Genomic DNA, 24,893 nt, shown 5'->3' with positions numbered 1-24,893 from the left:
CAGCAGGCATTGCTATCTGCCACATGATCAGTCACATGTTCCATAAAAACAACCAGGAATGGAATGCTTTGCCTTACGGGAAATGAAACAACATAACAGGAGTTAATGGCAATGCTGGTCCCTTAAAGGGCCAGCGTCTTGTTATAGTAAGATAATATGGTTTATTCCTATTCTTTATCACTCATTATTGTATAGTGCATTCATTCAGTAAAATGTTGATTTACAAATAGAAGTCCCAGCTCTGCAGCCCATATGTGCTCATATCGCCAATGAAAGTTAAGAGTTTTCATGAGCACAACAGCTGCATGATTTGGCCCAGAATTTTTTGTTACATCAAAGTTTTAAAAAAAATTAAACCATGATCCTACCATAACATTGGTTCTATTGAAAGTATAGCAATGACAATCAAAGCTGTATTAAGATTAAACACTTGTTAATTATCTATTGTGAACACTCGTCATGTCCCCAGAAGGAACCGTATGTAAGGATGCCCGCTTTCCCCATCCCAGCGTAGCTTGGGAGTCTTTTTCTTGGACATTTCTGGGAACAGTGGGAATCTCCATCCACTTCTAGCTTCACTGTCTTACTCTCAAGGTTCTGCAGTGTGAGAACTGTGCTTCTGACTGAGAGTAGGATGCAGCTTCCTTCAGACCCTACACCAGCCAGAGAAGGAAGAACAGAAATATTTGCATTCACATAACTGAAAATAGAACTGGGTTCTATGGACCCAATTCTCCAAAGGCCATTGATATCAGTCAGAGTCTTTATTAGACTCTGACTTCAATGGGCTTTGGATCAGGGTCTTCAGTCCTGGGATCATGAATGATAAGCAATCAAAGGAGATAAGTTTAAAAGTAAGAAATCATTTAAACTTGAACACATTCAGAATACAGAAAACCCTGTGCACAGAAAAATTGAACCCAGCTAACTCTCTCATGAAAGACTACACAAAATGATATTTAGAAATACCAAGAGAGAATGAAAAGCTAGTGATTGTTGGAAAGGAACATTTGGAAAGGAGTTTCTGCACCAGAGAACATGAGATCATGTGATGCAAAGGATCTGAAATTGTTTGCATAAAGCTGAACATGTATTTCTATTTTAGTATGTACTCTTCTATACATACACAGCTTTATCATGTCCTTGTTTCACTTACCACTCTTGTTCCTGTGGAATGATACATTAACAGTTGAGGATGCTTGGCTCTAAAATTTATTGACTGTGGACTGCTCCTGCTGTACTTGAGAAATGTGTTCTATATTGTTCTGTCCATGTTTTTCCTGTATGTGTCGGGTATTAAAAGGCACCAGTATCAGTTAGTAAATATAATAATTGTACTGGTGAACATTAATGTCACTGAGCACCAAACTTTAGTCATCAGGAAGTTTATAGAGGCGTACTTAAAATTAAAAAAAAAAGAGAGAGAGAGAGGGAGAAGAAAAGAAAGTGAATCTGTTTAAACTGGTACCTTTCAGCTGTTCAATAAGGCAAAAAGATGGATTGATGTGCATATGCACATGTTGTTGCTTCAACTGAGGGGAAGAATAAGAGTATCTTGTAAGCATGATAAAAATAGCCTAGTTTCTGTCCTTGTTGCAGAAAAGTATAATTTTGTAAGTAAAATACATCTTTTGAAAACTAAGGGAACATCTCTTAGTGGACGATGGAAACTGCTATAAAGTAGGAAGAGTGTTGCCAAGCTGGCAAATTATGAGACTTATTGAGCTACAGAATTGTGTGAAAGAACAGTATAGAAATACTTGAAGAACTCAGGAGGGTGTAAAGCCTGAGAAGTTGCAAAATTGCTTAAGGAACAAAATACTGCTAATATCAGTTCAAAAACTGTGAGGAAAGTGATAAGGAGAAAGAAATTGAATGTGAGACTAGCCTGTTGAAACTAACACTAAGTACAAAGCAATTTAATTAAAATTTACTCGAGTGACGTGGGACATGGTGAAAGTTATGGAACAAAGTTTTATTGTCTTATGAAATATTAATATACATGTAAAACACTGTTAGGAAAGTTTCCATATGGAAAGGGGATGGAAAAATCCTAAAAGAAAGATGATTGGGTCCATGCTGTTAAGCATGGTGGAGATAATGTTGTGACATAGATCTATATATCTTTTGAAAATGTTGGCAAGCTGTGTTTCCTGATGCATTTCCATGTATAGGCACCGACTCTGGAGCTGGAGCTACAGGCACCAACTTTCCAGTGTGCCAGGCAGCGGGAGAGAGAGGGCTCACTGCTCAACCCCTGGCTCTGCCAAAGGCCCTGCCCCCCACTCCACCCCTTCCCGCCCCCTCCCCTGAGCCTGCCAGGCTCCTCCCCCTTCCCCCAGAGCCTCCTGCACACCATGAAACTGCTGACCAGGAGGTGTGGGAAGGAATAGGGAGGCACTGATTGGTGGGACAGCCGGTGGGCGGGAGGTGCTGGGAGCAGGGGCCGGGGATGGAGCTGATGCGGGGGCTGCTCACGTATTACTGTGTCTTTGGCAATGTACATTGGTAAATTCTGGCTCCTTCTCAGGCTCAGGTTTGGCCACCCCTGCACTAAGGGGTGAGTGCAGTGCTTCTCTGCTCCCCGCCTCCATTAACCTGGTGTAGGGAGAGATGTTTGATCCCAAGAGGCCCATTATCCCTTGGTGATGGCTCCATTTCCGAACTGACAGCTGGTTCCCATCTCTCTTCAGACCACTTGCTTGTTCCTCAGCTAAATAACAACTTGAGAAATTCCCCAGGCTTAGATGTCCAGGAAGGCAGCAAAGGAGTGGGCAGCAGCAGCAGCAGCACAACCTAGAGAGGGGCAGGTGCATAAGAGGGGGCCCCTCTCAAGATTTACTTAGTACTTGCAGACACAGAGTCAAGTCAGATCAGGGAAACCTGGCTGGCTCTATTCATGTGTTTTATCTTACTGTTATCACAGTCAAGTGATTTGAATCAAGTACAGTGATATGAAAAAAACAGTAACTAAGAAAACCTACACCAATAAACAGCTGAAGCAGTGAACTGTGGATACCTAGAAGGGATTGTTCCTATTTGCAAGAAAAATTTTAACAGTGCTCCGAAAAGATTTCACTAAGGATGAAAGCAAGGGGGAACTGCAAAACATGAGAGGCAGTAACTGAAAGGAAACCTCAATATATTTGTGTGGTGTGTAGATTTGGAATATGTATCTAAATGTCCTTGGATAACTGAAGTCAGATGCCTCAGTTACATCATTCTTGACAATCATCATTAAGAGCCAGGTTCTACTAAGCTTACTCTGAGTTAGTGTCTGACAACACAAATAATCCCATTGATGTCTAAAGGATTGTTCACCAAATAAACTACTATTCAGTGTAAGGGTGGCAGAATCAAATTCTAAACCATTAATTGATTTTACTGTCCTTTATTATCTGATGCAACAATTTGGCGGGAGGGAGACCTGATAACCATATGAGACATTACTACTAAGGAACATTAGCTGCTTTTTATTTTTAGTTCATATTCTATAAACCTTGGGTGCAATTGTATGTTTCCTCATTTTTCTTATTATTGGCTTTTGCAAACACATAATCTGAAATGCAGCTCATGAACATATGTTTTGTATTTTATCCAGGTTAGCTGAACAATTCACTGACAACATATAACACAGATCCATCTAAATAGGTTTGTTTCTGTTCTCAGATTATGGTTCTTGTTTATGTCTCCAGGTTCAGAATATTTCACTGAATTGTTTGCTGAGCCATAATTTGGATTTAATGTAGTTGAAAGTTGCTCTTTGACCAAAATGAAATGGAAAACGAAAATGTGAATATAAATAAGTCTTCTCATGCAAACTTAATCTTTGCTAATAAAAAACTATATCCTAAGGAATGTTTTAAGGACAGCACAATTGCTTTCTTGATATTAATGTTCACTCAGTTGTGTTGAACAGATTATCAGATTCATAGATTCTAGGACTGGAAGGGACCTCAAGAGGTCATCGAGTCCAGTCCCATGCCCTCATAGCAGGACCAAATACTGTCTAGACCATCCCTGATAGACATTTATCTAACCTACTCCAGAGATGGAGAGTCCATAACTCGCTAGGCAATTTATTCCAGTGTTTAACCACTCTGACAGTTAGGAATTTTTTCCCAATGTCCAACCTAAACCTCCCTTGCTGCAGTTTAAGTCCATTGCTTCTTATTCTATCCTTAGAGGCTAAGTGAACAAGTTTTCTCCCTCCTCTTTATGACACCCTTTTAGATACCTGAAAACTGCTATCATGTCCCTTCTCAGTCTTCTCTTTTCCAAACTAAACAAACCCAATTCTTTCAGCCTTCCTTCATAGGTCATGTTCTCAAGACCTTTAATCATTCTTGTTGCTCTTCTCTGGACCCTCTCCAATTTCTCCATCTTTCTTGAAATGTGGTGCCCAGAACTGGACGCAATACTCCAGTCGATGCGTAACCAGCGCAGAGTAGAGCGGAAGAATGACTTCTCGTGTCTTGCTCACAACACATCTGTGAATGCATCCCAGATTCATGTTTGCTTTTTTTGCAACAGCATCACACTTTTGACTCATATTTAGCTTGTGGTCCACTATAACCCCTAGATCCCTTTCTGCTGTACTCCTTCCTAGACAGTCTCTTTCCATTTTGTATGTGTGAAACTGATTTTTCCTTCCTAAGTGGAGCAATTTGCATTTGTCTTTGTTAAACTTCATCCTGTTTACCTCAGACCATTTCTCCAATTTGTCCAGATCATTTTGAATTATCACCCTGTCCTCCAAAGCAGTTGCAATCCCTCCCAGTTTGCTATCATCTGCAAGCTTAATAAGCGTACTTTCTATGCCAATATCTAAGTCGTTGATGAAGATATTGGACAGAGACAGTCCCAAAATAGACCCCTGTGGAACTCCACTTGTTATACCTTTCCAGCAGGATTGGGAACCATTAATAACTAGTCTCTGAGTACAGTTATCCAGTCAGTTATTCACCCACCTTATAGTAGCCCCATCTAAATTGTATTTGCCTAGTTTATTGATAAGAATATCATGCGAGACCGTATCAAATGCCTTACTAAAGTCTAGGTATACCACATTCACCGCTTCTCCCTTATCCACAAGACTCATTGTCCTATCAAAGAAAGTTATCAGATTGGTTTGACGCAATTTGTTCTTTACAAATCCATGCTGGCTATTGCCTATCACCTTCCAAGTGTTTGCAGATGATTTCTTAATTACTTGCTCCATTATCTTCCCTGGCACAGAAGTTAAACTAACTGGTCTGTAGTTTCCTGGGTTGTTTTTTTTTTCCCTTTTTATAGATGTGCACTATATTTGCCCTTTTCCAGTCTTCTGGAATCTCTCCCGTCTCCCATGATTTTCCAAAGATAATAGCTAGAGGCTCAGACACCTATTCTATTAGCTCCTTGAGTATTTTAGGATGCATTTCATCAGGCCCCGGTGACTTGCAGGCATCTAACTTTTCTAAGTGATTTTTAACTTGTTCTTTTTTTTATTTTATCTTCTAAACCTACCTCCTTCCCATTAGCATTCACTATGTTAGGCATTTCTTCAGACTTCTTGGTGAAGACTGAAGGAACCAGACATGCCAAACACACAAAAATACTGCAGAAATTGGGCTTGTGAGTTGCTTGTTGGCTCGTTTTTGGCTTGTAGCTTGTTGCTTGTTTGGCAGGGGCAAGGGAGGAGAGAGTCAGTGGTGCACAGCGGGCCCACCACAGTCCCAGACTGCAAGTTGGGGGGGATCTAGTCACATAGAGTGTTAGGGTTCTTAGGAATTGGCTTGTTTTGGCCTTGTTTTAAAATGGGATTAGCTTGATTTTTGGGTTATTTTTAAAGTCGGGGTGCTTATTTACTGCATGAAAGTTGGCAATAGTGGAGCGAACCCCTGTTTTCAATTCCATTATGAAGTCCTGATAATTCTGGATTGACATCTGGGCTATTGCATGTGTTTGCTTCACAATATATGGAGGGTGTCCTTGAATGGTGTATAGAGAAAACAGATGAATGCTAGAATTGAGTAAAAATCTACTGTCTCAGGAATTCGGTGTTGTGATTTTTAAATAAAGATTGTGCCCTCTCTAAATAAAGCATATTACTGTAGTTTGAATTCAAGTTAGACTACAGCATTTATAGAACCAGTCACTTGTGTTCATTAAACATTATTAGTTATTGTGTACATTGAGTTTGATCCAGTGGCCGTCAAAGTCAATGTAAAGATTTACCCTGACTTCTTTTTGTTTTGGATCAGAGCCTAACATTGTTCTTTAATTTCTGGCACTTCAAATTTTATAACAGTAATTGTTCCACCTGTGTATTATTAGCATTTCTTATTAGATTTAATTCAATGAAAAGATGTATCAAAGATGATCCCTGAGGTATCTTCAGGCATGAGGTTCCTGCAGTTTCTTTAGATTCATTGTGTGTACCTGATATCTTGGAATCCTTAAATTACCTAATAAAAATGAAAATTAAATATGTGGAGGAAGAAAATATTAAAAGGGTAATTGTGTTTTGTTGACTGTGTACAAAACATTTCATATGCTTTTTCCAAGTACAGTTTTTTAATCAGTTACAAAAAATTATATTTTAAAATGAAATGATCCATGTAACAGTGTATTTGATTCACAGGTAATTAAGCTGTCACTTTTTTTATTTCAACACTGTCATAATTTTATATTATAATCTACAGACTGGTGCAACTTTCCAACAGAGCCATTATCTCACTGATTTTTAGAAGGGGTCTGCATTTAGTTTTGAATTTTTATTAAACAGAGACAACATAAGGTCCAAACCTGTTTCCATGAAACTGATTGGGAGTTGTGCCATTGATTTCAGTGGAATACAGATTGGACCCTTGGTTTTGTTTTTTCTACCAACCTAGTATGCAGCTTGAACTATTTTCATTATTAAAGTGCATCACATAGTCTTAGTCAAATTCTGACATTTACAGCCAGATGCTTGAATCATCATTTATGAAATTAGTTGTTATTTGGGCAAGGCAGACGGATGGAACTGGGACACTGAGACTGTTTCTGAATATGAATCAGCACAATTCCTACCAGGAAGCAAAATCCCTAAATTTCTTTTCTTTCTAATTTATTTCCAATCAGAATACATCCCCTCTCTCTGTTTCGCAAAATTTCTGTGGCCTAGATCAGAGGATCAAACTTCTTAGGGCTAATTTGTTAGAACTTCTGTGGATCAGTAATAGAGAGAGGGAGTTTGAGCCTTTCTCTCTCATATACACACATAGATCAGAGAGGGGACATGATTTTCCAAACCCATAATATCCAAGGATTGCAGAGAAATTCCTCAACTTCCACAAAAAGCAGGAACATTTTTACAGCCTGCCAGTACTTCAACACTATCCCCCCAGACCCATTCTTAAAGCTGGCAAAGTTTACTTCCTTTTCTTCTCCAGTTGCTTCCCTAGATCTCTCACTCTCAGGGGGTTTCACAGCATAGAACCAGTTTACGATTATGTGAGTCAGCATAATCTTACAAAAAGGAGGTCACACAGGTTTCAAGGGAGATGATGCAGTGGAGGGAATCCTTCCCTTCTTCCTGCACCAGCATTGTGTCAGAAGTCAGCGATCCTGTTTCCTTATTGCCTTGCACCACGCGTGGTCACTTACCAGGTGAGGGCAAACAGGCTGTAAAACACCACTAAATGAGAACTTTCCACATACTGGCACTGGTGGTAGTTTTCTTAAGCTTGCTCACTACAAGGTGCAACATAATGGAGAATCATACCTGAAGATAGGAGAGATGATGTGTCCTAGGATCAACCATCCTCGTTGTGACAGAAATTTCTCCCATTTAATAGAAATTCAGCAGTGCTCTCATTTTCCAAGATATACATTTGAGAGCATGGACTGACTCTGGTTTTGTAGCTAGCGATGGGTTCCACTTGCTTCTGGAAGTTATCAAAACAGAAGATTAATTTCACATAGCAGTTATTCAACCTTTACCTAGGGTTTTTTTTATGATATTTACTTCTTCACTGAATTAGAAACAGAGACAAGAAGAAATCTGTTCTGTGCAACAACTAACTCCACAATCTTTTCAGTGTATTAATGTATACAATATTTCTATTAACTGTCCTCATAAAAGTATGTACTATGGGATTAAATGTACTATAACTGTATTATTTGTATCCTAGCTTTGCTCTCTTGGGTGATGATTTATGTTGTCCGTGGCAATCACAAGGGAGTCATGATGCTATGCAGTCTTGTTGGGGGGGAGTCAATTTAATATGACTATAAAACCTAAATAATTCCATTCTCATATCCTATTATGATAACCAAGCAATATAAACAACCTAATCTTGGTACCAGAAAATCTTTTTTAAAAATGTGGTTAGATTTATGACACCATTTGTTTCACTGCGAACCTTGCAGTAGCAATCTTTGCACTTTATATAAATGCACTATTCTGCTTGATAGCTGTTAAAATCCTGTGATAATGAATGAGACTTCTCAAGCTGAAACATTTATGGACTGCAGCTGAAATATTGTTTGACTTTTACATGCAGAGACCGATTTTTTTTTCTTTTCCCTTTTTGCTTTCTCTCTTTCTTTTAAGTATTACATCCCGTGCAGCTTTTCTCCTACAATTTTGGGTCACACTCCTCTTACACAAGGCCTTTCTAATCCTTCAGAACTATTGTCTGCCACCATATGAATTGCACACCTATAGCTAGCTTCTTACCAGTGGGAAGAACAAGGCCTGGGCAGTTTAGGGTATCTTTACCATATTTATAGGTCCTATAATGCCTTCAAAACCTGTGATCCTCTTCTTCCCCCAGCAGAGTAATTGTTCAGCATGTATGACGTGACATGAGTAAGGCCTACTCATTTTGAGCAATTACTCTGTTAGTAATCCCAGCAAAGTGAAGGAGTCTGCCTGCAGAGCAGAGTAAGGTGCTATTTAATGCATCACACAAATGCTAGTCACATCACTTAGTGCACTTCTGGGTAATGCTCAGATGCTATAGGGAGGTGGGCAACATGAGAACCTTCAAAAGAATAGAATAGAATGTAAGTAAGAGTGGTAGATGATAGTCCTAAATTACTGCTGCTCCTCAGGACGATACTGTTACCAACGGTATCATGCATGTATATGGTAAATGATGCACACATTAGTAACCTTCTGGGTTTATTTTAGTTTGTGGAGATGCTTTGCAAATGTATACCTTATCACTTCAGTGATGCCTGTGAAAGTTTGCCCTGGTGACCATTGATAAAAATCCTGAGTCATTCACAGTCACCTAGGACTGGCTGTTAGAAACTGTAAACCCTGTTTAGGAAGAGAACAAGATCAATTTGAAGTTGGAGGAAGAGGAACTGGGCATTATTTGACTCAGATTCCACTGCAATGGGTGCATACACATTTTTGATAATTACTGTATGTAGTTATGCACTCCCATCCCCAACATTTCATTACAATGCAATAAATTGCATTATCTGGCAATGAAAAGTCTATTGTTTCTTTGAGATCCTATTAGGCCCTGGACATTCTACCCTTCAGTAGTTGAATAATTCCTGTACTTACCACCACCTGGCTACTATTCTACTGCTTTTTTTCTGCTTGAAGAAAGAAAGGGGTTCTGTGTAATATTATAGTTTGTCCTAATTTCTTCCCTTTATTCTTAGAAAAAATCATAAAACAATCAAGGGCTACATCACACCCTCAGATTTTTAAGCAGAACTTTCCATTGATGCCAATGCTTGGGGCCAGATTATGTTGTCAGATGTCAAGCATATTGTTTTCATAAAGCTGTTTTTCAGATCAAGGTATCTGATGCACTGTGATATCTTGAGGATTCAAATGTAGGCCATGGTCCTTTAAGCACTGAAGACATGAGTAATTTTGCTCATTTAAGTAGTCCCATAGACTCAGTCATGTGCATAAGTGTTTGCAGGCTTGGACCCTTAAATTTTATTTGGTTGTTAACACATTAGGATTTTATGAAAGGCAGACTCATAGCTACACTTTGATGCTGTTTAAATTTTAAAAGCTTTTGCCATGCCACTCATTTTTTGTATGTCCAAAGGTTTATTTTGAATGCCATTATTCAGATGTGGAAAGCAGTCATGGCTCAAAGGCACATCAGACAGAGCTGCTGCTTATTCTATTCTTTTCGTTTCATCTTGCTATAGTTAAATGCTACATATTGTAAAATTTCACTTGTTCTGAAAGTATGAATATTCTCATCAAGTGTCTTTATTTTTCAATAGATAATTGCTAATAATTTATAGTTTTTTTTAAATATGAAAGAATGATAAAACTAAGGAATGCTGTCAGACATAACTCTGCAGCTTTGTTTGTGAGAAAATGATCACCATATGTCAATGACTGATTCATATAATATGCTCATAATAAAGTGTGAAATGTGTAAATTCCTGTTTTCCAAAACTCATTATTCTCATTTAGCTCCACTTGTAATGGGGCTTCTATCTACTAGAGAAAACAAGAGACATCCAAAATAGACAGGATAATTCATATTTAGCCAATAAAATAACAAAAGCAATAACAGAAACAATATGTGTTCTATAAAAATAAAACTTAAAAAATGATACTAAATCGACCACTGAAATACTTCACCATTGCAAAAAAAACAAACAACAACAAAGGCTCCCTGGCACAGTGACTCCAATGGAGTCGCATGACCAAAGACTTGCAGCTGCCCCTCGAAGGTGGCTGCACAGTAAAGAAGATACATCCCTCGCTCTACAGGGCAGGTGAGGGTTGATGTGCTTCCCCTGCAGCACATCCAATCTCCACCCTTTTTCCCCATGTGGATCTGAACCCAGGGGTCTGGGAGGGAACTGGGAACTTTATTGTTTAGGCAGCTGAGTACCCCTTCAATGCAGGAGCAGGGAAGTCATGTTCTGTGTTCAGGTCTCAAGGCACATATGTGATATCAATAACATTTACATCGATCGTGCCAAGTCTTTTCATAATATACTGTGCTGTGTTTCCAGCAAAAATCTGAAATTTAGCTCTTTTGTAGATTATATCGCTCATTTGCTGTACCTTGTCCATATGTTTGTATTATTAGGAGTATAGTTCATTTCATGCAACTTTTTTACTGTTCTAAGCATGTGCTTATAATTTCATCCTGAAGTACAGCTACAGTTCTAGAGCAACACTTGATTTGTATGGAATGCTCAGGCTAGGGTTTGATTTTCCCTTCTAATACATGGCACTTACTGATGCGCATCTTGGGAAATCAACTCTTGCTCTTTAAAGTGCTCTTTAACAGCTTGCTGAATATTAGGTGATGTATTTATGTGTCTAAGGTTAAAGTGCCAAGCGTCTTTTCTGAATCATTGGTTGAGGGTGTCCCTAAGTGCCTTGGCTTGTAGGCATTCCATAGACCTTTCTCTAAGGATCTACGGATGGGATCAGTTAACTTTTAGATTCTTAATATTATGACTTAGAAAATTGTATTTGCTCTTGACAAGAATATTCTCTCTTTATAGATTTGTTAGTAAAACATTGTGCAATTTCCACAGAATGGCGAATGAATAATTTACATACAATGGGCAAGGGCGGACACTGTGCGCTGTCTGAGGAGTGCGTGGTTCAGCTCACATTGTGGGGGAGATGGTGATGGATGCAGACTTGTCTAATACTCTTCGTCGGGGAGGATCTGGTGTGGACAGCAGGCAATGAGGGAAGCCCAAAACACATGCATCACAGGAAGGGAGGTGCTATCCCCCCACCCAACTTTGGTGTTTTGCTTAGACATTGGCTGGGCAAGGTGGAATGAGGTCAGGTGACTGGCTGCCAGGTGCCTCCCCACTTTGCCTCTTTAAATTATCTCAGGCTTTTCGAAAGCTGCTTACTTTCCAGTTCATTCCCTGCCCTCCCCTCTCCCCAGCTGTAGGTTAGAGGCTGTACAGCTTGTGATGCTGTGGCCTGATTGATCACCCATTTTTAGGAATCAGGAAGGAATTTTTCTCATAGGACCAAATTGCCATGTGGTTTGGTGGGTTGTTTTGCTCTTCTTCCAGCCTCCTGGAGGCATAATTGTATTGGGAACAATAAGATTCAAAGTTCATACAATGTTGTTAAGACTACTGACTTGTTGCAACTTGTAGCCAGTGTCCAGTGTGGGTACAGGCTAAACGGGCCAGATCTCAGAGGTAAATGAGACCTTGGATTTCTTTGCTGGATCTTGCACATGTGACAAGAAGGAGCCTGAAGTCTTTGCAGACTTTTGGCCTCTGTTTCTCCATCTTCCTCGTTATGTGGAGTGATGGTGAGAGGTTTCCCAGTTGTGCTGAGTCTATGGGATAGACCAGGAGGGTCCACTCCAAGTTGTTGGTTTGTGGCGAAAGGTCTGTAACTAGCTTTAATTAAATAACTCCCTGTTATGTTGGAGCTAGGGGTGAACAGGGTAGTTCCCCTCCCTAAGGTACAATTAATAAACTTGCAGCCTGCTGTTTAAACCCATTCCATGTGTTTGTCATTCACTTGCTTACTTGCCCCGCTCAATTTACAGCGGCTGATAATGGCCCCAAGGAAGGCGGTCTAGCTGCTAGTTTTCAACTGGATTTAAGGGTGCCCATGACCTCTTTTCCAGATCTGCATTTTCCATACAGGTGGCCTGGAGTGGGAAGATGCCAAAATAACCATTGAAGCAGCCCCACACCACCTGTGGGTATGTCTACACAGCAATTAAACACCTGCGGCTGGCATGGGTTATCTAACACAAAGGGCTTATGTTGCAGGGCTGTAAAATAGCTGTGTAAACATTTAGGCTGGAGGCCAAGCTCTGGGGACACCACAATGGGGGAGGCTCCTAGAGCTCAATATCCAGCCCAAGTGTCTAAACGGCAATTTTTAGCTTTGCAGCACAAGTGTGAGTCAGCTGATTTGGGCCAACCATGGCCATGCCAGGGTCTTTTATTCCAGTGTAGACGTAACCTGAGTATCCCTTCAATGGGGACATCAACCAATGGTGTCTAGGACAACTGTTCGTCAGTGGAGTTGGGCAAAAATGTCCCAGTCTTACTGGGGAATCAGGCATGGCATCTCTTAGAAATGTGAAGCACTACCAAGCTCTTTATATTTGCACTTGACTTCTGTAACTTCTACACTAATGTCTGCAGATGGTATAACTTACTTAATTGCAGCAAAATTTGTGTAGTAACAAAACAATTTGAAACTATTAGCATTGAACCAGATAAATATTTTTCACCTTTGTAAATAAAACATTGTAAAATTAGACTCCTAATTTCAAAGCAAATGAATTACAAAATGGCCTTGGAAATGTTATTATCTTAATCTATCATTTTGTCAAATTTTGTTTCATCGCTTTCTTTCCTTTCCTTTTAGCAATGGTTATTCTTAGCAATCTGGAACCGAACACAACCTATGAAATCAAGGTTGCAGCTGTAAATGGAAAAGGACAAGGAGAGTATAGCAAAATTGAGATCTTTCAGACCTTACCCGTTCGTGAGTAATGCCTTTGTTTTTAAATGAAAAGTTAGTTTATTTGTACTCTTGTCAGCCTATTTTACCTCTAGTTCAGCTCATAATTTCAAAAATGTTTCACTCTGAGTAAAATGCACAGTTTACAATACCACATTCCCCTAGATTGTTTCAGGAATAAAGTTTCAGCCTAATTAAACTACATCCAGTGCCTCCAGTTATTTTTCACAGCAGCCTCTCAAGAAAGCTCCGATATATTTCTAGCCTCTCTTCTTGATGACCTGAGAAAATCAAGCCTAAGACACTGGTTTTATTTTTACATTCACAATTGCACAATCATTCCACCCTTTTGCTCAGACAACCTGCTCCATTCTGTGGTGCAGAAAAGATATTGAATAGAGGTAGTTAATAAATGCTAATAGTTTTTTGGGGGAAAGTTTGAAAGAAAATATTTTCCCCATATTTCCTGTGAATTTTTTTCAAATTTTCAGTGAAAAACCAAAAGTCTAAAAAGTATTTTGAGTTCAGTTTTAGAAAACAGTTTTTTCCCCCTTTTCTTGGTAGAAAAATCAGAAAAAAATTGAAAGGAAAAATTGATTACTTTAAAAAACAAAAATAATTTGAAAAACAGCATTCAAGCAATACTTTAAACAGATATAGTATTGAAATATAAAAAGTTCCTGGCCTCTTAAGCATTCCAGGAGTAAGTTTCTTTTACATGGCAGTGCCCTGTTTTTTCCTGGAAGGGATCAGATATTTAGACGAAAGATATGATGGAACATGCGCCTGAGCTCCAGCAGACAAAAACACAGTTCTCTCCTTTTAGCAATGGCAGTACATTTGAGTCCTGTATTTATGCTCCAGTTTAAAATGTACTCTAATCAAAATTTCAGCATAAATATTCCTGTTATAGTAGAACCTCCTTGTAAGAAACAACAGGGTCAACATCAAAGGATGGGTTTATTATAAAAAATAGAGTGTGTTTGAAGTAAAATTTCATACATTTCAAGATCTTATAAAATGCTTTTCTTCAAATTCATTCTTAATAAAATGATAGTATTGTATAATCTAAAAGAGCCTCAGGTTTGCTTTGGGACAGTTTATTGCTGCTGTTTATGACAGTTTATTGTCTGTTAATAATGATTTAGATTCCACCAATGAGACTTAAGCACATGCTTTAAGTTAAGGATGTGCATAACGATTTGCTGAATAGCATGGGATTACTTACATGCTTAAAATTAACCAGCTGCTTTTCTAAATTAGTGCCTGCATAAGGAGTCATTTCTTAAACAAGTTAAATTTGAAAGGATAAAAAGATATCAAATCACAGAGACTGAGACTATTTTTACTCTAAATCCCTTATTTTTAGTGTACCAATCTTTGATATATTTTGCAACAAACATGACAGCATTGATGCCAGGATGATCATTAAGTATCATAAAGCATGTTGCAGAAAGCTTGAAAACATCCTATTTGATTATGAATGTTTTGATTAATAATATTAATTAATCAAACAGTAGAAAATACATATAATAACACAAAAATATTGAATTTCTCTTCTTCCCCCCCCCCCCGCCCGTTGCTCAGGTGAGCCAAGCCCTCCATCAATTCATGGACAGCCAGGCAGTGGAAAGAGCTTTAAACTCAGTATAACTAAACAGGATGATGGAGGAGCCCCCATATTGGAATATATCGTGAAATACAGAACTGTAAGTATTCCATTAATTACTGGGGAAAATTTTGATCTATATTATTTGTTCTTAATATTGAGAAGAGGTTTCATGGAAAACATCAATACTTTGTTTTAAAATAGATTGCTTATTACACAGCTGAAGAAAAAGAAGTTTGGAACAGTTGTATATTTGGAATGTATACTAGTTATTGTTACTCCTTTTGACCTTGTTTTTAATGCCAGATTAGTATACTAAATGTGTGACTGAAAAGTCAGAACTGACAAGAAAACTTCCTGAGATTTTGTTTTATTATATGGTAAGTAAAAATGTTTATTTTGTTTTCAAATCTAAGAGGTTTAATAAGATAGTATACTAAGTAAATGAGAGAGCACAGTATGTGATTAAAGAATATTCTGAAACAAAATAATTAGTCTTTTATGGTTGTGTTTATTTGTGGTGTTATTCTTATGTAAGGGCATCCTAATGTGCAAATACAACTTAAATCAGCTTAATTGTTCTCTAAGTTACCAGAACTACTGTTGGAAGTTGTCTTGCCATTGTGTATTTTCTACCTTTTCTGTGCATTTAAAGTTTAGTTTAGAAATTCTGACTCACAGATAGATTGCAATGAGGAAGGACTTTCATATATCATAGTAAATGTGCCAGCTCTTTAATAGGTAATTATGTGATTCTGTTGGGTGGCTGTCTGATCTTCTCAAATCTAGCAGGTTTAAACAATTCACTCCTCTTTGCCACACAGATTAACTCCTTTTCAATGATGTTTCAGTTTCTTTTATGATCATCCTAATATCTTTTACTAAGTAGATTCTACCACTTATTAACAAATTTTGCTGAATAAAGCATAGTGTTAAAAAAGATCATGATGTAAAAGGTATGGAGGCACCCCATCTACTACACTGTTTTATGTAAATTGAAGCACACTTCAGTTAGGGTTAGGTAGCAGGTGGTCATGCCACCATTTCTTACTGAAAACAAATAAGAATGTGGAGGAGTCAAAACAAGAAGAAAAACCCTTGGCTTCTTTGCAGGATGTGATGGCATCCCATTCCATCTTATGTTTTCCTAGTTTTGAGCACTGAAGTGAAACAAGAAACCATTTTCTGGCTATGCTGAAAGGATAGGAGACATTTGACATGGGTTTAATCAGGCCACAACTTTATTTTTAGATGTCTGAGACTACCTGGCAGTTAACAATGCAGGTAACCCCATGTTCATTCCATAATTACTCAGGGGGCTTTTACCAGCTCCTTCTCTTTTTCCATCCATGTCCCTCCGGAAAATCCATTGCTAGGACCTTACCATCCACCCCCGCCTCATAGGAGGCTTAAAGTGGGCTGTGAGAATGGGGGATTGGCTCCCTGCTGTACCAATCATTGGAGTTCCCAACTGCCCCCCATTTGTTTCTTTAGTAAATACCTCTTTTTAACTTCTTTTCCAAGCCATTTATTCAGTCACTGTATATTTTTCCTATGAAGTACCTGCACTGGACATCCGCCCTAGACTTAAATAATGAGTTGCAACATATGGCCTACCGCCTGTAATGCCATGCATGAACAAAGCCCTTCCAGACACCTGCTGTGGGGAAGGCGAAAAAACCCCAACTGCACCCAAACCAATATGGTGGTGAGGGAAAAATACCTTCCTAGCTCCCCTGAAAAAGTGACAGCTAGCATAATGCCCACAGCAGGTGTTGACCAAACCTGATATTTAAACACCTAAAAGGGAAGAAGGGTGGGTCATGCCTCAGCCTTGTCTGTGTAAAAAGGAAGGCTCTTGGCACCGTGCTGCTCCTTTTCAAACCCTGGATTCCCACTCTACCCCTTTTACAGCAGTTTTCATATCCTCCTTCCCCCCCAGCCATAAAGCACTGATCTCTTCACTCAGTGAGACCAGCCCCCAAAAAACCCTGCTTAAAGGTGCTGGTCGGTGATTGTCTGGCTATGCCGAAAGAAGGACAGGAGACATTTGACATGAGTTTAATCAAGCAGCAACTTTATTATTTTATATCTGGGACTACCCAGCAGATAACAATGCACAGTGCAGGTAACCCCATGTTTATTCCATAATTACCCAGGGGGGGTTTCCCATCTCCCCCTCTTTTTCCATCCATGTCCCTCCAACAAATCCATTGCTAGGACCTTACCATCCACCCCCGCCTCGTAGGAGGGTTAAGGTGGGCTATGAGAGTAGGGGGTTGTCTCCCTGCCGTACCAATCATAGGAGTCCCCAACTGCCCCTCATTCATTCCTTTAATGAACACCTCTTTTAAAATTATTTTCCAAGCCATTTATCCAGTCACTGCATACTTTTCCTAGGGAGGACTGGACATCTGCCACAAGGAGGCACCCACAATTAGCTTGACTGCCTCCTCTTCACACACAGTCAGGTTCCCAGACATCGCCTAATGCCATCTTTTATATCAGTTAAAAACATGACAGCACTTAAGTCAGTCAGGTGAACCCCATGCTTCAGAAACAACGCCATTGCCCCATATACTATAGCAGGATGTGTGAAATTACTGTCCCTCCTATGGTCCCAAGGAATTTGGCCACCTGCCCGTTCACATATATCCTTGCCTTGTCCACTCTGTGGGGACTCACAGCTTCCCACCAGACCCTGCGCTGAAGCATGTCTGGCCAAATCATATTAACTCCTGGAAAAAGTTCAAGGATCAGCCTCAAGTCCTCCTTGCTCTGAGCATTAGTTCCACCCCTTTAAGCATTTCCAAATCATTTCCCCAAGATGTATCACAATTATATCTGGGGGCCGATAACAGGCCCGCACAGCATATAGCATCGGTATTAGCTGATTCCATAACATGCCCTTCCTTGCATGCCAACTGAGTATTGCCTCATCACCAAAGGCCAGCTGTGAACCCTCAGGCAACCTGGACACGTGCCTATGGGCCCAAAAGACAATACTATGCCCGCAGATCCACACCACCATCTGCATGACTGGTCGTCTAATATCTGTAATGAGATTACAACAAATTAATGCTGACTTGCCGCCTGAGGTCTTACATATAGTCGGTACACATCTGAATGTCAATGCCCAATTGCCTGGATTGCCTCTGCTCCCATACTTGCATAAAAGGAGTGCCTTTCTCCTTTGGCCATATAACCCTGTAGGTCTTCTAAGCCTGAACTAGGCAGATCCAGGCTCACCACCTTGCCGGAGGATCACATATTCACCCAGCCAAGCTGATCTGTCTTTGACCATCACAAGTGTTATATTATTGAATGCTCATGCCATTGTATATCCCGCAGTTGCAAAGCCCTGCTGTCGAGTCCCTACTGGATCCAGGTACTAGCTCACTGCTCCTGAAAGCACCAAAAAATGCTGTCAAGAATGCAGCCCTGAACAAGTCTGCCTCCTGTCCATTATGACATACGTAGCCAAGGATCTGCACAAGATCCCTAAGTATGTAAACCATGATGGGATGATGGGAATCCACCTAGGGACCACCCAGCCAAAAACTGGGTCAGGATAACCATTTAGCCTAATGACGAATGTAATGGCAGAACGTTCATTCAAGATTGTGGAGAATGCCAGTGGACGGTTTTCCAACAACAGCATGTACCACAGCACTTTTTCTTCTGTAATGGGCCATATTGCTGACTGGCTTTCCTGATCCTGAAATTGCATGAAATCATTAAAACTTCTCTCACAGCCTGCCATGTGCACTGAGCAACTGATCTCCACACCATGCTGACAACCATTCTACAGCAAGGTTCCATAGCACTAGTGGCATCTGCCTGGGTTCCTGGCTGCTCCTGGTGCCAACTCCAAAAAATCTGTGGACCTGAAAATGAGACAAGACATGTGCTATGCCATTGTCAACCCCAGAGAGATTATGAAGCAATGTAATTCCTTGGAGCCTTTACGGGGGCCAAGACTCAAGGCAAAACACAGAAGTTGTGCACAGGGAATTGATTGGGTGGCCCTGCACTGTACCCTCGAATTCCTCTTGTGGAATTGTAATGTTAACAACATGGCCAAACCTCACCCCTGACTTTAATGATTATTATTGTACGTAAAAAGGATAAGAACCCACATTAAACCCATCCCACAAATTTGACCCAACAGCCGTGCTGGGGTAGTTCCACCGGAGGCCATAGCCTATTCTTCTGCTGCTTGAAGCTAGCCTTGGGGGAAACCCACAAGTTGTTCACAGGCAACTGGCTGGATGGCCCTGCCCCTGTACCCTGAATTCATTCTTGTGGAATTATTGCCTTAACAACATGGACAAACCCCACCCTTGACTTTAATCATTGTTATTGTATATAAAGGGGATAAGAACTCCCATTATAAGAAACGCAGCACATACATTTGACCCATTGGCTTTGCTGGGGTAGTCCCACAGGAGGCCTTAGACCATTCCAGTGCTTGAAGCGGTCCCCCTGCACTGGCCTGCCTTCTGTAACCCACTCCCTGTTCAAGCAGGGCCTACCTTCAGGTGGCATTTGTTCTACCCTGCGTCCTGTACCTCCTCTCACCATTGTGGCAGGAATGTGCTCTATGAGACCCAAAACATGGTTTGCATTCATGCCTGAACATGCAAAAGCCACTGCATAGAGAAATGTATGCCCATAAATGTATTGCATGCTCGCCTGATGCTGTAACAGCAACTGCTGTGATTAAATGTATGCCATTGAATGTATTGCATGTCCACCCAATTATATGTATATATCTAACAAAGCTAGGCTTCTCTCAGAGCTAAAGAATGCGGCTTTAGAAAGACACCTCTCCCATGGCTGTCCCCATGTTGGAGGAACATAATTAGCCTGTATCAGCCATGCAATACCCTGCATCTGCTTGCACCTTGCATCTGCTTACAGGAGTGGGCCCCTCCAGACATACTGAGACAGTTTCCAGCTAGCCCATGTGATTACCCCAAAAAAACCCAACCACATGATGGAGTAAGCCTCAGGGGAACCACTAGTGCCTGCAGTCCTCATCTTTGCCACATAATTTTGGTATGAGACCCTAAACCATCTCATGTAACTCACCCCAAAGCAGATCCAAACACCTCTGCAATTGGGAACCTTTATTCATTGTTGATTTAACTCACTCCTGACTTCCGTGTGTGTCTCATCTCCTGCAATCACCTGAGTGGAATGTCCTAGATCTGGGCAAGCCATTACACCTTGTAGGGTCTGCAAAGCTGTGGAAACAACCTCAGACACAGTAACCCTGATTACTTGTATCAAATCCTGGCTGACTGTCCCACCATCAAACGCAGTGAACTCACTTGCCTGGGTGAGTGCTTCTTCTTGAGCCCCCATTGCCCAAGCCTGATAGGCACTATCCCAGGTTCCCCCAATCCCTTGCCCTTGTTGCAAGGATCCTCCTGGCCTTGGTTCACCCTGGTCCAAATCACTGTACAGGGTTTGATTCCTCCCCAGTTCCCTCTCCCATCAACACTAATTGGGAGGGAGAAGAAAAATTCCATCCCTGTTGCCTCCTGTCCATGGCAGGTAAAACCAGAAACCCTGTTCCCTAAACCTCTGTGCATCGCACAGCTGCTCTGAGAGAGGACCACACTCCCCCTCCCTCTCGTCGCCTGTATACCTAGGGACATAATCTGACTCCCAGCTGCCTCCCTACTCAACTGCACCTCCCTTTGTGAATTCACTGTGCTATATCTGCCTCGCCCCGCCTGAACCAGGGGAAAGGGAGAATTCTCCCCCTGTTCCGCCCTGCTCCCATTGTTCTGTGTCTGCCTGGAGCCATGCTGGGACAAGGGCCTGCTTCTCCATTTCAGGGCTGAACTGGGAGGACTTTCTCCCTCTCCCTGCTCACTGCTCTGCTCCACCTGGAGTGGAGCCAAGTTAAGCTGTAGTACCCCAGAGGACTCCTACTGAGACTTACTGTTAGTTCCTGCCTTTCTCCAGAGACTGAAGACGGAGGAAGGGCTTTGGTCTGTGTAAAAAGGAAGGCTCTCGGCCATGTGCTGCTTCTTTTCAAACCCTGCATTCCCAAGGGATGAGTTAGCAATCACTCTTCGCCTTTTGCAGCAGTTTTCATCTCCCCACACCCCACCACCCCCATCCATAAAGCACTGTTGCCTTCACTGGGCCAGCCCAGCCCAAAAATCCCCTGCTTAAAGGTGCAGGGTGGTCATTCATTTTATTAGCGACATTACAGTGGTCGTTCATTTCCTGAGATCTTTATTTAAAGGGAAAATGACTTGAAAATGTGTGTTTATTTACTTATTACAATAGCAAGATAAAAAGTAGCTAACAGGATACTTAAAACTGTATTTCCTTTCCCAACATAGTGTAGCATACTCAAATATGGTGGGGCATGGGGGGCAAATTTACCACCAGCAAAAGTAGTGAATTTGACTCAACAAGTGTAAGTTTTCTCATTGCACTTGTATTAACTTCTGCATATGCAATGAGTGACCATACCATCTGCCATCAGCCCAATATTACCTCACTAGGTGTAACCAGGAGGTCATTTTACCAGCACTAGAGTATAAAAGGAGAAGTACAAGTCTAGATAGACTGTCAATGTGAAAGAAACCAGGGGCATGAAATTGTGTATTTGGATACATTAAACAGCTGATAGCTAGGACCTTATAGTATATAGAAACTCGCAAGCTGCAAGACGTTATTTTAAGTGATGTTTTTTATTAACCTTTAGTGTTAGCTCTATCAATGGGCAAACACATTCTTTCATAAATAGGTTTTGTCATGCATGTTTCTTACTATGTAATTTCTTGTTTGATGATAGCCGTGGAATTATACAAGTTGTAAACTTGGCATGTGACGTGATTTTCCTGGACTAACCAAAGCCAAAGAAGATTGGTAGTTCAAAATCAATTGAGAGTGAGGTGGCAGATCTTGCAGTAATAGCCTGAGGGACTAACAGCAGTGTTTATATCACAAATCCCTAAATCTTAATTGACCTATTTAAGTGACTTGCAGTCCAGTAGGTTGACCTCAGTGGAGATGAGGGAGGGGGGAAAGCAATTGTCTAGAAGAGACATGCTAGTAAAAAGAGCAAAGAACTGATAAGATATAACAGTTAAGTATAGTATGTACAGAAAGATATAAAATACATGTTAAAAAGTCAGGTCGAGATATAGATTTAATGCATGTACACACTATAGAGACCTTAATTCTCACTTATACGTTCTGAGATGTTCCCTTATGGTACTTAATTCTGGGCCTGTATTGGATAAGTTCGGAACTTTAAGTTTGTGTGTTTTATGTTCTTTGGTCTGCCATTTGGCCAAAATGTAATACATTCACTTAAAGCATTTGTTTTATGTAATTTGTGACTAGTAAGTGTACAGTATACAGTGTCATATAAATTTTTTGATTTAAATAACAATTCCAAGCTGCCATAAAATATCATTCCTACATCATTCCTGTATACTGAATACTATATAGTAATCCATCTCCAGAGAATATTTGATAGTGTCCATATTGTTATGTGTATGTGTTTCTACATTTTTATTTTATGAAATGTCATGAAACTGTGACATACTAGATTTTAAAAAAATCAGTGAGTCAAGAAAACATTTTTTTTCTCATGGTTATGCAACAATGAATGAATGTTAGTAAAGAAGAAACTGCATGCAAATTGTATTTAACATAAGAACCTAAGAATGGCCATACTGGATCAGACCAAAGGTCCATGCAGCCCAGTATCCTGTCTACCGACAATGACCAATGCCAGGTGTCCCAAAGGGAGTGAACCTAACAGGTAATGATCATGTGATTTCTCTCCTGGGCAAGTAGATCATATCCCCCCCTTAGTCTCCTCTTTTCCAAGATGAAAAGTCCTAGTCTCTTTAATCTCTCCTCATATGGGACCTGTTCCAAACCCCTAATCATCTTAGTTACCCTTCTCTGAACCTTTTCTAATGCCAATATGTCTTTTTTGAGATGAAGAGACCACATCTGTACACAGTATTCAAGATGTGGGAGTACCATGGATTTATATAACGGTAATAAGATACCTCCTTCTTATTCTCTATCCCCTTTTTTATGATTCCTAGCATCCTGTTTGCTTTTTTGACTGCCACTGCACACTGCATGGATTTCTTCAGAGAACTGTCCACGATGACTCCAAGATCTCTTTCCTGGTTAGTTGTAGCTAAATTAGCCCCCATCATATTATATGTATAGTTGGGGTTATTTTTTCCAATGTGCATTACTTTACATTTATCCATATTAAATTTCATTTGCCATTTTGTTGCCCAATCACTTAGTTTTGTGAGATTTTTTTCAAGTTCTTCACAGTCTGCTTTGGTCTTAACTATCTTGAGTAGTTTAGTATTGTCTGCAAACTTTGCCACCTCACTGTTTACCCCTTTCTCCAGATCATTTATGAATAAATTGAATAGGATTGGTCCTAGGACTGACCCTTGGGGAACACCATGAGTTACTCCTCTCCATTCTGAAAATTTGCCATTTATTCCTACCCTTTGTTCCCTTCTTTTAACCAGTTTCTAGTTCATGAGAGCACTTTCCCTTTTATCCCATGCCAACTTAATTTATGTAAGAGCCTTTTGTGAGGGACCTTGTCAAAGGTTTTCTGGAAATCTAATACTATGTCCACTGGATCCCCCTTGTCCACATGTTTGTTGACCCCTTCAGAGAACTCTAATAGATTAGTAGGACACAATTTCCCTTCACAGAATCCTCCTCCATTAAAGCAGTACCTTGGAGCATTATAACCATGGATAGATATTGCTTGATATTTGGCTGAAGTCCATATTTCTCCAGTTGGATTAAATGACTTTTTTCCAATTGGATGCCTAAAGTCCTCTCCTCAACAAGAAGTACAATCATAAGTTCATGATGCTTTCATCAGAATGAATGGATGCTATTTAAAGTTCTTAGTTATCTGTTGACTGCTTCCCCTCTCTGATCCCTTTTGGTCCCATTAATTAGCTTTCCTATAACTCCCTCCAGCCTCATTACCAGCCTCTTGATCAACATCTTTGCTTGTGTGTTTAACAAGTATATTAGATAATAAGCTGAACATCAATTGACAGGTTTTCCTTCTTTGGGAGCAGTGTTTTACAATTGCTTATTTGATACTAGGGATCAGTTCCTTCATTATTAATATTTCTACAAAGATTCTTGCTAAGATAGAGGAAAGTCTTCATAAAAGATCACAGCAGAGCCATCTGGTCTAGGGTATTTTTCTGTTTGTATTATGTAAATTGCCTGTTCTACTCCTGTCAGTTTTTGCATCAGAGAATTGTTCTGTTTCATAAACTTTCATAAACTTAACTGAGCAATTCTGAAGCACAAATCTTTCTGTTAAATACTGCAGAGTATAAAATTGTGAATACAAATTTTGCCACACTTTTGGGTTATTGTGTAAGTAGATAGGCTTAGTCTAAGGCGGGGGTTCCATAGCAATTTGGAAGGGAGAAATCCTCCTCCAGGCCACAGAATGCCTGTGGATTTGAAAAGAAAAATTATGTTCAGCTTAGAAAGCTTTTCCCTGACACCCCTGGTCCCATTATAGTTGAGAATTAGAATCAAGTAATGACATACTCAACTTCCTTTGGGGTCCTTTGAATTTTCCTCCTGGTTCTTGAGCTTTTATGGTGCATTCAGGTCACATTTCTAAGCTTTAATCTGTAACCATGAGGACCAGGAACTTTTTATTTTTTGTCCACTGAAAGCTGAGATTCTCACATCATCACCAGGAGATGGGACTATATGAAGAGCATCAACTATTGCAAGACACGATAAAAATGTCAGAGTTGGCAAACAGTGCAGCTCCCC

General features: G+C 40.2%; 1 protein-coding gene across 2 annotated transcripts in view; it reads left to right on the top strand.

Annotated features, from left to right (window-relative positions):
* The window catches only part of NCAM2 (neural cell adhesion molecule 2), a 582,026-nt gene that overhangs the window by 482,348 nt on the left and 74,785 nt on the right, over positions 1–24,893 (top strand). For both annotated transcript variants that reach the window (XM_030579736.1, XM_030579747.1), the window contains exons 13-14: positions 13,346–13,465; positions 15,029–15,150. In XM_030579736.1, the coding sequence (XP_030435596.1) occupies positions 13,346–13,465; positions 15,029–15,150 (242 nt within the window). The remainder of the gene's footprint in view (positions 1–13,345; positions 13,466–15,028; positions 15,151–24,893) is intronic.

This window comes from Gopherus evgoodei, chromosome 1 (assembly GCF_007399415.2).
Source record: "Gopherus evgoodei ecotype Sinaloan lineage chromosome 1, rGopEvg1_v1.p, whole genome shotgun sequence".
Lineage (NCBI taxonomy): Eukaryota > Metazoa > Chordata > Testudines > Testudinidae > Gopherus > Gopherus evgoodei.
The sequence above is the reverse complement of the archived record's forward strand: the minus strand, read 5'-3'. Positions and strand labels throughout refer to the sequence as shown.